At 40.4% G+C, this 13,190-nt stretch overlaps 1 protein-coding gene across 7 annotated transcripts; it reads right to left on the bottom strand.

Annotated features, from left to right (window-relative positions):
- Window positions 1–2,060: 2,060 nt before the first annotated feature.
- Window positions 2,061–12,822, bottom strand: LOC131233171 (protein NONRESPONDING TO OXYLIPINS 2, mitochondrial-like). 7 transcript variants are annotated; one of them, XR_009165108.1, is made up of 6 exons: window positions 12,652–12,822; window positions 12,405–12,565; window positions 11,682–11,767; window positions 4,852–4,916; window positions 3,038–3,207; window positions 2,061–2,171 (listed from the first exon to the last, which is right to left on the bottom strand). XR_009165108.1 is itself a non-coding variant. In XM_058229784.1 (3 exons), exons 1-2 carry the CDS (start codon window positions 12,804–12,806, stop codon window positions 12,415–12,417), a joined length of 306 nt encoding a protein of 101 aa, XP_058085767.1. In that variant the 5' UTR covers window positions 12,807–12,822; the 3' UTR covers window positions 4,609–4,916; window positions 12,405–12,414. The 7 variants fall into 7 exon arrangements, 2 of the variants coding, with proteins under 2 accessions (XP_058085767.1, XP_058085769.1); XR_009165107.1 differs by lacking the exon at window positions 11,682–11,767; XR_009165110.1 differs by lacking the exon at window positions 11,682–11,767 and having other exon boundaries at window positions 12,447–12,565.
- Window positions 12,823–13,190: the final 368 nt, after the last annotated feature.

Genomic DNA, 13,190 nt, shown 5'->3' with positions numbered 1-13,190 from the left:
TCCTCATGGGCATTTTTGTTATTTTCTAACAGTTGCTAACAAAAGTTGTGAAAAACTAATAGAATGCATTTGATATAACAGAAAATTAATAATATATTTATTTGCAAACTATATATTTTTATGCGGGTATTTGCAAATATTTTATTATTAATGGGAGAATATGCAAAAACTAATCAGTTACAGAGAACAATACCATAACTGGCCCACCATGAAGATCGCCCTTCTCAAAAATAAAACTAATCCACTTACTATACATGAGTAACACATGTGCCTTTTGAGGCAGATTGTCAGTTGTCCATTGATTGTAACAGGGAGGGATGAATGAACTAGCTCAATTTCTATGATAGATGATCTTCATGATAGGGCCTATCATTTTCATAGTGTTAATGTCCTACACAACTGACATGCTGGTGGGGAAGATGGTATGGTACTCTGTTGTGTAACCTTTCTTCTTTGAAGGCAAGAAAAAACAAATTGTTACAAACCCAGGAGAAAACCTGAAAATGACATTAAGATTTTAAAAAATAAATAAATAAATTTTTTATTTTTATTTTTTTTAAAGTGGGAAAGAAATGAAATAATTTTTTAATGTTGAGGAAAGAAAAAGGTTGGGGATGAAGTTGTGCTAAATCTTTATGCTTTTTCAAAAGGATCGTACTTTAGATTATTGCTTTCAAATGGTATTTCTACGTTTCCTTATCCTTATCCTTCTTTTTCTCTCTTTCTCTTTTTCTTCCCCCGAAAAGCTCATTCAATTGAAGGACCTCCTAAGTTAATGCACAGTTGCCAACTGCTTACTTGTCATGTTTGTGTGACATCCAATCCGTGAAAAAGGTTGATCTAATAATCGCAAAAATCCAGCCGTTCTACTCATCAGATGGGCCACAACCATGCTTTTCTACAGTGGATTTGCCTGATTTTTGCATCAGGTATTTCTTCGTGGTGAGGCCAACATTTCAAGATGGATTGCATGTTGTTTATAGCTGACAGATAAATGCTTATGTGCTACTTGGACTGTAACTTTTCTTTCCATCTAGTTGCACGTGAGACTTCACTCACACGTGTGTAGATTAAGTCATCTAACGATCGGATTAGGCATCTAAAATATTAGCAATATTTGTAGATTGAACTGAACAAATCATATTGATGGTAGTATTATAGAGATTTATCATCTGATGACCCTCTCTAGTATGCATGCTAATACTCCGATCCTGCAGAGAAAATAACAGCCTAACGGATGGATAGAATGGTCCCATCAGTTCAATTTTTAGCAGTTCACCTGTCAAGATCTTGCAAGTGACTTGGGCCTTGGGGTCCCTTTCCCCTTCATTTAATTTAGAAGCGACTTTGGATAACCACTGATGCGATGCTGACCAAAACCACTATCCCTAAGAATAATGCAGGGCTGGTTCCTTTTGAAAACCACTATCCCTAAGAATAACGCAGGGCTGGTTCCTTTTGAAAATCACCATCATCTTAGTTATCAACCGCTCATCCACGATGTACCCATGTATGAGATTTTGTCCGCTCGTTTGTTGAGGCCACCGTTGGGTGGGCCGTAGGCAAGAAATCAGATCTTCTGCCCATTGAATTTGAATTTCTTCTTCTACCATGTAGATGTGTTCTTACAAAGTCATCAATCAGTGGCTAGGATTACTTGAATGGTGCGAGTTTTAATGGTGGGTGTTCAATCACCACTGTTTCCTGTGGCGTGGTCCACCTGAGATTTGGATCTGCCTCATTTCTGGGCTCATTGCCTAAAATGAGCTGGCAAATTGGGTGAACGGCTTGGATTAAACACATACATCATGGTGGGGCCCACGGCTTTTCCAGTAGCAGATTATAGACGCCGGTGTTGTGTGCTACAACTAGGCAATCGGAGTCCGTAGTGACGGACCGGTGCATAAGATTTGCACTATAGATGATCCATCGTACCCGATTAGACTATCATATCATAAAATTCCTCTTTAACACCGACAGCAGAGAGCCATTAACGTCATCTCCACAAGAGGTTATCGTTGGTGCAAAGCATCGACGAATGTTGTGGGCTACTACGCTACTTTTTGAAAAGAAAACGAAAGTGGTTTGATTCCCAAAACATCATGGAACATAGAATCTCTGATAAACAAGACCTCCTAACCATTGCAAAACAAAGAGAACAACAAGACCTCCTAACTAGAGGTGTACACGAGTCGAGCCAAGTATTGCCCAACTCGTGCTCGAGTCCCAACTCGTGCTTGGCTTGGCTCGTCCGAGTTCGAGCAGAGTTCAAGCAAAGTTTTCGAGTCAATTTCGAGCCAAGTTCGAGCAGATCTGGACCCTTCATTTCATTGGAATCCGCAGCACCATCTATCCTGTCAGGTACATGTGATGGGAATGACAACGGGTCTTGAAACTGACCACACGATCGCCCTGAAGGGCATTTCTGTGAATTGCAGTAAAGGAATGGGCATTAGTAGTGTTGTTGTTGCTGCTAATCATAACAGCACAAGCGATGAAGATGAACTGGGTTTTAGGGAAGATGGGAGCGATGTGAATTTGAATGGGGCGAAGGGTAAAAAGGGGTCTCTGTGGCAACAGATGAAGTGGATGGATGACATTGTCCGGATGCTGATCACAGCCGTCTTGTGTGTCGGCGTGGATGGGACAACCCCAGATGGTCCTACAGATGGGCTGCACAAGAGGGGAACCAGTGATGGGATGGGCTGGATGGCCAATGGGATGGCTGAGAGAGGATGAGGGTGGGTTAGGAATTTTTATTTTATTTTATTTTTTTTTAAACGGGCACTGGGATGAACGATGGAGTTAGGGTTTTTTGTTTTGAAAATTAGAAGGCTATATATACCCTGGTCCCTGTACTGAGTCGAGCTGAGTCGAGTAGATTTCGAGTACTATTCAAGTCGAGCAGGGTCAAGCTCATGCTTGGATCGAACTCATTTCAAGCTCCAAAAATCAGCTCGTGCTCGGCTCAAACTCATTTCAAGCCAAGTCGAGTCGAGCGAGTTACCGAGCTAACTCTGCTCGTGTACAGCTCTACTCCTAACCATTGCAAAACAAAGAGAACATGCTACCGTTTTCCTAATAACTTGCCGGCCTCAAAATGTTACCATAGCTTTCAATTATTCGTGACAAAGTCTATGTCATCATGAAACCAGCACTGAATGGTTGAATCATGCCACGATTCCTCCCTCCTCTTCCGATGGAGTACTGGAAAAAAATAAAAAATAAATTAAAAGTGCAGGAATTGTTCATGTTTGATACAGTACCCATCAGAAAAAAATTTGGTTAAAAAATGTTAACACCAAAAATTCCATGAATGAAAGTTCCAGTTTAATATGTCGAGGACTTTGAAAACAACAACGAAAAAAAAGAAGAAAAAAAGGTGAAGAAATGGCTGTGCTTGTATACTTGAATTAAAATAATTAAATTTTCTACATGTATGAATGATAATGTGTATTGAAAGAAGAATAGAGTTCTTTGCCTCTCTTAAATCCTTCCTTTTCAAGTAATTCTCATATAAATCCATGTCTCTATTAAATTTACCCCAAAAGTTCTTTTTGAATAAAACATGTTTTATTGAAAAAAAAAAACAAGTTTAATTCAGTTTGCCCAAAAAAGTGGGTTTTTTTTTTTTTTTTGGGCCTGCCTTTCAAAATATGAGTATTAAATGGTTGATTTTGCTAACTAGGGTCCCACCGCCTGCAAACCATCCATGAGAGAGATGTATATGACCTGAATAAAATGTACTTGCCTATTCAATGCTCCAAGGTTAGGTGGACAACTCAAGAATTCACCATAGTTCGAAAAATCAACTCCCCTCGCAATCCACCCAGGTCAGGTTGTCTCGAAGACATGGATGAGCCTTTGACTTGATATTTAATAATTAGATCAATAATATTTATATATTTTAATAAGTTCTATGATACAATATATAATAATAATAATTCAAGAAGCAAATATTCAGCTCTTGGCTGGCTGATTAGAGACGTCAGTACTATACCAGAGGTCTTCTAGAGTTCAAAACCTGCCTCTTTTTATAATGAAATCCATCCCAAGAGGGTGATAAGTTCAAGATGTTGCAGGTTGATGACACGGGCCCTGAGTCGATTCAAGGAGCCAGACCACATCGAGACCGAGTCACTCTCAAAATTGAGTTTCATGGTGGTTCATCGATATGTAGTCCTCATTGACCAGTGGAAGACCAATGCATCCACGGCTAATGGGGTTAGTGACCCCAACAACCAATACTTACAGGCTTGCGAAGCCACAATACTGGTGTCCCTATCAATCAGAGCTTTCTAAAACCCTCAAAAGGATCCAGCCATTTTCAGCACTCCTAGAAATAAAATAAAAGACAGCAAATACAAGTCATTTTGTAGTAATAAGACCAAATAGATTGGTATGCCCTTAAAAGAAGGAAAAATAGCAGTTCGAAAGCTCTTCCCCAAAAGACCCATTGCACAGCATATGGACTGGTGATAAATGTGGAAAGGCCTTTTGAGGAATATTGTGTTCAACAACCATATTGTACTGGGCAGAAAAAAAAAAAAAAAAAAAAAAAAAAGAACAAAAAAAAAAAGAACAAAAGAAAGGAATAAAAGGGAGATATTAACCAAAATCGCAATGATAATTTCGCTTGGATATCTAGCATACGAGCATTAAACCAATGTCAGCTACCTGTTTCAACTCAAGAATCACATCAAGAGCACAATTCTAAAGAATTCTCATGAATTAAACCAAATTGGAAACTTTCAAATGTTCTCTAAAGCAAGCAAAACAGAGCAAAACCGCTTAATGGTTTCTCCTATTTATGCAGCTGAACAATTAGCTGTAAAATCTTCCACAGGATACCTATTGTAACTGACACTGGCATTAAAGCAACCACTGCTGCATCATCCTGACTGCTGTTCAAGTACCTGCACCATAGATTGAATATCACATCAATAAACACATGAATCATGGCAGCCGAATTACTCTGAAACTAGAGTTAATACACACAGGTAGGCAAATGGTATTTGCCAAGGTCTTGGAAAAGGAAGTTGTACAGAGCAATGTAAACCCTCCACTTTATTATGATGCACCACACAAACACCTGGGCCTGTGTACTCTAACAGCAGCAAACATAGTACTTAGGTGGAATGTTGGGACTTGAAGAGTTAGAACTAATGGCCCAGGCCATGACATTGCTATTGGTATAGCTTTTGCCTTGACCTGAACATGCCCTCAGTGAACAGTTGGAAACACATCCTATTTGTTAGAGGCCACCCCAAGAAGGTGACAGGCAGTAAGCAATACGAACATGTGACAACTATATGCTGCACGAAATGAGACATGGCAGCATGCAAGATCAAAGGGCTTTGCAGAACTTGATTGTAACTAGGGTTGTTGACAGGCACCCAGTGTGGGGACTGTTATGTTTTGAACATGTTAAATGTGGGGGACTGATTTCTTCTCCTCTTTGAAGCTTTGAGGGTTTGAGTTTAAAATTTGGTTTTCGTATATTGGATCTCTCACCACTGATATGGGGTCATATTGCCCCATTTCAGGCTGTATTGCGCTATTTCGGGCCGATGCAGGCTGAAAGAGCCATATCATTCCTGGACAACATCGATATGTATCAGTTTCAGAGTATAATTTAAACTCTGTTTTAGTAGGCATGGCAATGGACCAGGCCAGGGCCTGAATTTTGAACTATTCGGGTCAGGCTCCCACAGCAGCCCTATTCAAAAATTTGCTTTTTTGGGCCCAGGACCAGCCCATTGCCAGCCTTATTTGAGGGTTGAGACTATAGTGCTCCTTTCTCTTTCATGTATGCTTGTTGGGAATATTAGTTCTCCAGGCCTTTGCTTAAGTTGAGAAACTGGTGAGACTGTCAGTGCTCCAATAACTATTTTTGAAGGATAACTGTTACTTAACTAGAAGGAGAAGATGTACAGAGGGGATGCCTTAATCAGATTACAAAGGCCCAACATCAGATAGAACCGATGGGGGGGCAAACTAACAAAAAACAACAGCAAAGCTTCACTCTATCAATCATCTTCAATCAACATTGAGGCACAACTGACTTCGTTTTTTGGCCAAGTCACCAGCACAGTCATTTTCTTCTCTCAGGATGTGGGCGAATGAGATTTGCTGACACACACAGATCCAAAGCTTCGTCAATGAGGTCAGCCACTCTCCATCGGCATCCCCAGGTTTTGGCCCAGGAGATGGCATTGCTTTAGTTACCTTCTACAATTGCCAGGATGAGATTGAAATCACTGATTATTTTGATGGCTTGAAGAAGGGTAGTTGCTACTGCATACTTAGAATCTCTGATGCCTACAGACCCTGAGAACGTAGCAATCAATGCCCCTCTTTTGTTGCAGATGATGCCTTACCGCTGGACTCAGATTGCTGAATGAACATCAAATGAAATTTATGTTGAACAATCCTGCAGGAGGGGCTTTCCAGCTGCTGTGTGAATTTGTCTGCTTGAACCGCAACTACAACACTTCAATCCAATTTTGACCCAGAATGGATTACAAGATACCTTTGAAGTTTGAACTTCATGTCTGCTTTTGCCAAATCTGTGACCAGACGAAAACTTGCTTCCACTAAAGAACTTATGCGTGAGGATTTGCCCTTGAAACACATGTTTGTTACTTTCCAGCCACACTGTCCACAGCTAGGCCCATCACTGTCCACAAAAGGTAGCCCACTTGGCCCCAAGCAGTATTACACCAACCATCTTACAAATCTTTTACAAAACCCCAAAAAATGCATCAGATGCCACATTTTGACACGACTGCTTTCTAGATATCCATCACCACCCTGAAATGAAGTAAACATGATTTGATTCCTCATGATATGGGGCATCTGTTGGGGATCCCCACACCCCTTTTCTTCATATTATCGATTATCAGGATCTTTCCTGGACATGCAGTCCAAGAGAATGCTCTCACTTTCAGTGTAATTGGCGTCCAAACAGGCCCCAAGGATCTTCCCAGAACGTCACATTATCGCTGGCGCCACCCTGAATTTGAATGGTTCATACAATTTTTGCACCCAAGTTATTGCTCTGCAGATATTAGAGCTACTCCTCCAATCAGTGACAGCTACGTCCCAACCAAGGTATTCAATAACAGTAACGGTGGATGTAACGGCTGACTTTATAACTGTTACAAGCCCGTATCAGACCATTGTCTATCTATTAAGGTTGATTCTGACAATGCTACTTCTTGATAAGTTCACGTTCAGACCAGATCATCATCATCATCATCTAATGTAGGGGCATTTTCACACTGGGCTCGAGTGGGGTCGCCTGTTGGATGCAGGAGCACACTTGGGGTGGGTGACCCATGCGATTTGAGGCTCACGAGGGAGGTCTCGTGTTCGAGGCTCCATACCAGGGGTGATTAATGCGCATTTCGCACCGGGCTTGAGTGGGGTAACCCGTGGGATGCGGGGACACACTTGGGGTGGGCGGCCCACGTGATTTCGGGCCCATGAAGGGGGTTCGGCCGAGGTCCTAACTCATGAGATGTGGGGCCTAGGCTATGAGATAAAGAGATTAATTCACTACACTCTAACAATTCGAGCTTTTAGAGCAAGTGGTTAATTGTCCTGCATCAAATTGGTATCAAAGCGGGAGGTCTCGTGTTCGAGACTCCTCACCGAGGGTGATTAATGCAGGGGCATTTTCACACTGGGCTCGAGTGGGGTCACCTGTTGGATGCAGGGGCACACTCGAGGTGGGTGACCCATGTGATTTGTGGCTCACGAGGGAGGTCTTGTGTTCGAGACTCCTTACCAGGGGTGATTAATGCGCATTTCACATCGGGCTCGAGTGAGGTAGCACGTGGTATGCGGGGACACACTCGGGGTGGGCGGCCCATGTGATTTGGGGCCCATGAAGGGGGTTCGGCCGAGGTCCTAACCCATGAGATGTGGGGCCTAGGCTATGAGATAAAGGGATTAATTCGCTACACTCTAACAGTTCGAGCTTTTATAGCAAGTGGTAGGTTGATTGCAATCAATGCTCAGACCAGATACGACTTCAAAACAAAGATGGATATCTTTTATGTATGGGCTTCCCTTCTGGATCCGTCTCCCAAAAAATTATGTCAGGTACTTATAACACAGAACTCAAAACATTACTTAATCATCTTAGCTTCTCTCCCAACAAAATGAGGTTAGCTTTTAGATGGTAGATTGGAAAGTTCTATGGTCGGCTACCCACAAAAAACAAAAAGCCGCTATCTAATTGACTATTACATAGGTTGATTATAATAAAGCGCTATCTAATTGTCTATTATATAGGTTGATTGCAATCAATGCTCAGACCAGATACGACTTCAAAACAAAGATGGATATCTTTTATGTACGGGCTTCCCTTCTGGATCCGTCTCCCAAAAAATTATGCCATGTACTTATAACACAGAATTCAAAACATTACTTAATCATCTTAGCTTCTCTCCCAACAAAATGGGGTTAGCTTTTAGATGGTAGATTGGAAAGTTTTATGGTCGTCTACCCGCCAAAAAAAAATAAAAAATAGACAAACGAAAAAAAACAAAAAACAAAAAATCAACCTTCCTTTTTTACCCAAGGTCTGGAACAGGAATTAAAAATTGATTTCAATGTATTGTATCAATCGCTACTGAAGCTAAATTGTATAGGCCAATGCTGGCTGATACAGGCCAATGCCCCCTTTTCAAAAAATAAAAATAAAAATGGAAAGGGAGTTGGGTGCAAAATGAAGGTATTCTTCGCATCGCAGGAACAAGGGAAAATATTAAAATATGGGCAACGCCAACCCATCCCCCTCTCCTAATAAAGGATCATACCAAGTCCACAGAAGAGGATCTTCATGATCCTGTTAAAAACAAATTAGCGACTCAGGAAACCAAAGATGAAAGCACAGCCTATTAAGGAGAATCTAGCTGAAGGACATAAAACTAATAAGCAACTCAAAATTACTCTGTGTGCATCCACACACACACATACATACATATCCATCATGTCACACACATATCCATTGTTTAGGGACCCAAACAATGCACTATTAGACAAAACCATGCTCCAGATCCCTCTCCAATCACAATTTTTCCACCAAAATTCATGTTTTGATGCAAAACAACTCATGTGGAGTTGTTAAAACACAACTACAAAAAATTGTTTTTACTTTTTACATTTCTGATTTTTTGCTGATTTATGTTGGTTCTAGCATAAACATCGCAAATATCACAAATAGGCAATATAGCAGCAACTATTGCACAATATATGTGAAATTATTACTCCATTAGTGTCGTGTGCCCTGAAAAGCTAATGTTGATCCTAACCATTATGGTGACAATGGGTCCTGTATGTACATGTTACTAATGTCATAATAAATATATATGTGGATTTATATTAACCATTTATGCATTCCTGAGTTAAAGGAGAGGGTTTCCTCCGTTGTCCTTTGGAACTTGAGTTTAGGCACAATGGCCACTCGCCAATGGAGAGTTGTTTTCCATAGATCTCAGTGCCCTGTTAGTCCATGAACACCTCGCAAGTTTTAGGATGACCCTATGGTTATTCTTATGTGGTCAACCTTTGCAAGCGGACCAATGATGAGTCGGGATGGAAAGTCTCCAACATCGGACTCAATAATGAGTTGTTGCTTTTGCGCTACCCACATAGGAGTGTAAACGTTCACATATATGGAATCTTGTTATTAGACCATTTGGACACTTGCATTAGATAATCGCTCCAAGTCTCTAGATTAGGAGACAAATCATATTCCGCCCAGATAAACTTATGTACATACCAACTTTGATTAATCCTTAGTCTTTGGGTCTCGATGCATGGCTCAGTGGTAGACACTCTACGTCAACATTGAAGTTCTGGTTTGAGTGCCCATGTGGGGTGTCTACACGAGGTGGGTGTGTTATTAAAAAAATTAAAAATTAAAAGACCTAAGGACATGTAGAGTTCAAGTTCCTAGTGTAATGTGCTTTGGCCCTCCTCACGAGGACACTTTAGTTGGCTCATATAAAAGTGTGGTTTGGTGCATGCATTAGGGCATGGTTGAGGTCCATATGATCCTACAAAGGATCAGAATTTCCTAGGAACACTTTTATGGCTTAGATCTTAGTGATCGCACCATCCGTCAAATTAATTTTAGTTAGGCCTGGCACACAAAATGATTTTGAATGTTTTATTAAATGTTTTTAATCATTGATCTTTCGTTTAAACTATTAATAATTAAATAATAATAATAATAATAATAATAATAGCACTTGATGGATATCCATTGGTTAAGATCTTATGGTCCACCCACCTATTTGCATGGGTATTGGATTATAGGTGAATGGCCATGGTTAGTGGAGGGATTGCATCAATTTGGATACATGGGTAGGCAAGATCAGAGATGTGGTTGGACATACGAAAGTCTATAGGGAAGAGGAGCACCATAATTAGTGTCTCACTGAAACCCTGACGCCTTGTATATATTTAATCCCGAAGGGGGTGGAGAGAGACCTCGACACTATCACAAGATGAATTTGTCCCTAATTGAGACAATTCACCATAAGTTCTAAAAAGAAAACAATAATGGAGTTAAGAACCCAAGTAGGTTGGATTTCAAATCTTGAGGAAGAGAGACACCTTTATCTAAGTACCAAACTCAGATACCCTAGTATTTTAAGGAACCAGGTCTCACAGAAATTACCAGCACACATCAATTTAAAAGCCATTAAACATGTGGTCAAACAATGAGATTTCAAACATCATATGCAGAAATAGTCAGCTAAAGGACCAACGTCAATTCAATTTCCAGAAAGATATACCTAAACTACAGCATAAAGAAACATATTAAAGATTAAAGTACCCACTGCAAGAACACACACAAGCGCAAACCAAGACATCGAGAACGTAACATTCTAACGCAATGAAGCTCGGGTGAAAATGGAACATACAGTGAAAGAACCAGAATAGTAAACGTGGCAATGCATAAATGCTAGATACAAGGAAATAATAGGTGCAGTGGAGTAAAGAACTTAAGATTAATCATCATCATCATCTTAGCCTTTCTCTTTTAAAGGAAAATCATCAACTTAGCCTTTCTCCCAGCAATTCAAGGTCAGCAAGTGGTGGAGTTAAGATCAGTACAAAAATATTCAAGGGCTCAACTGCTATGTGTATTTTCCAACATTTAATAAATGGTATTGATGTCCACCAAACATATGGCATGGATGTATGTCAACCCATGCCATCCAAACCCCAGCCTCTTTGTGGGTGGAGCATGTCCTAAAATCTCATTACTCGAACAATTGTAACCATCCAATTGGTAGGCACCATATTGATGGTCAAAATAGTTTATTTTTTAACTCAACAGCCAATATCAAATGGTAAAGCTTGCATGATCAGTGTAACTTTATCCATCAAAACTATGATTTGATAAACCACAATTGATGTATAAAAATTCAATGTATATGGAGGATGGGTTGAACCCATTTTTAAAAATGGCGGAAAATACACACAGTAACAGGCCCAAGCTTCCCACCTTTTCTAACCACTTCTTCTCTGTTTTATTTTCCTTTCCTCACACCTTTGTCATTAACCACCCAAAATAATAATAATAATCTTCCATGATTCAACTTTAACGTTATCAAAAAGATGGCAACCAAAAAAACAAAAATACAAAGAAAACCTACAATGCTTGAAGCCGCAACACCATTCTCTCCGGCGTCCAAATGATGCCAGCCCTCTCTCTCACATCACCGATCTTTTCCATTCCTCCCTATCAATCCCAATCCCATTTAAAACTTGAAAAGATTTTTTAAAATGAAACTTCAAAAGAATTTAAAAGAGCCTAGCAAGAACACCCTTCACAACATCAACACAAGCATCATAACACAACAACAACAACACACAGATAAATAGAAGTATATTTATTTGAAGAAAAACTTTAATACTCTGTGTGATGGATGATACACAGGCAGTTAGAAATAAATTAGAAATTGCATATATGGCAAAAGTCAAATTAAACTATCCAAATTATGGTTCCCATTTTAGATGCATTGTAAATTAAAATTTATGCTTGTTTGATTAACTGACTATTTGATTGGTGGACATTTAAGGAATGGTCGAAAATGAAAAAATAAAAATAAAATAAAAAATCCAATGCTCCTATTTCAAGAAACAAATGTCCATGAATCAGAGGTTAGGATTGTTCAACAATTTAATGATAGTGGGTCCCACAATTTAATCGGTTTAATTGAGTTAATGTATGCAACGTGTACAAGTTCTGAGCGCCTGCGTATCAAGCGTCATACACCCGCCTCAGTATCATATAAAACTCCCCATTTTATTTTCTACGACAGCGGTGCACCGGAACGGAAGGGGCGTGGTTCCTAGGAACAGTAATAAAGACTCACAAAGAGAATACTAGCGATCTTGACAAGTGCGGGGGAGGGTACCCTGAGACAGCTCGCAACAAGCGCGCGAATCGACCGACAGGTGCGATGTGAGGCGTGCTGCGGCCACGACGCTGTGAAGTGGAAGGAGCGACTGCGTGCACCCAAGCTCCCCAAGAGACCTGGTCATTTTGAGAAATAAAGATGGGAGTTTTCGTCAAAATGCTAAAAATTAGGGGGAAATGGGGTTTTTTCTTTCCTTTTTTACCTGGGATTGACGAAGGAGAGACGGATACGTGGGGGCCGAGGGGCGGCGAGGGGAGGAGGAGGGCGGAGGCGGGGAAGTGGTGGGGCGGAGCGGAACGACGAAGATCTTGCGGTGGAGAGAAGAGTCCTTGAAAGCGATCCTGTTCGCCCAGCCATCTCTCTTTCTGTAATGTCTCTCTTTCTGTAATGTCTCTAGGGTTTTGGACTGCAGGGTTTAAGAGGAGAGAGTCTTTGTTACTCTGGCAGAGTGTGATGGATGATACGCAGACACTTGGAAATTACTTAGACATGGCATATTTAGAATCCAAGTAATTCAAATTATTGTTTTCAATTTGGATGTATCATGGTCCAAAAATTACGCTTATTTAATTACCCGAACATTGCGATTGAGGACATTTATCAAGTTTAAAAATGAAAAATATCCAATAACCCCATTTTAACAAATGTTTTCACCAAGGCGCGGATTGGGGTATACCCCACCAGTAGCCTGAGACGGACGGGCCTATTGGGGCTAGTTGGCCCCAAAGTAATATACGTGTT

The sequence above is a fragment of the Magnolia sinica genome, chromosome 18 (genome assembly GCF_029962835.1).
Source record: "Magnolia sinica isolate HGM2019 chromosome 18, MsV1, whole genome shotgun sequence".
In the NCBI taxonomy this organism is placed as follows: Eukaryota; Viridiplantae; Streptophyta; class Magnoliopsida; order Magnoliales; family Magnoliaceae; genus Magnolia; species Magnolia sinica.
This window is presented reverse-complemented; position numbering and strand designations above follow the sequence as displayed.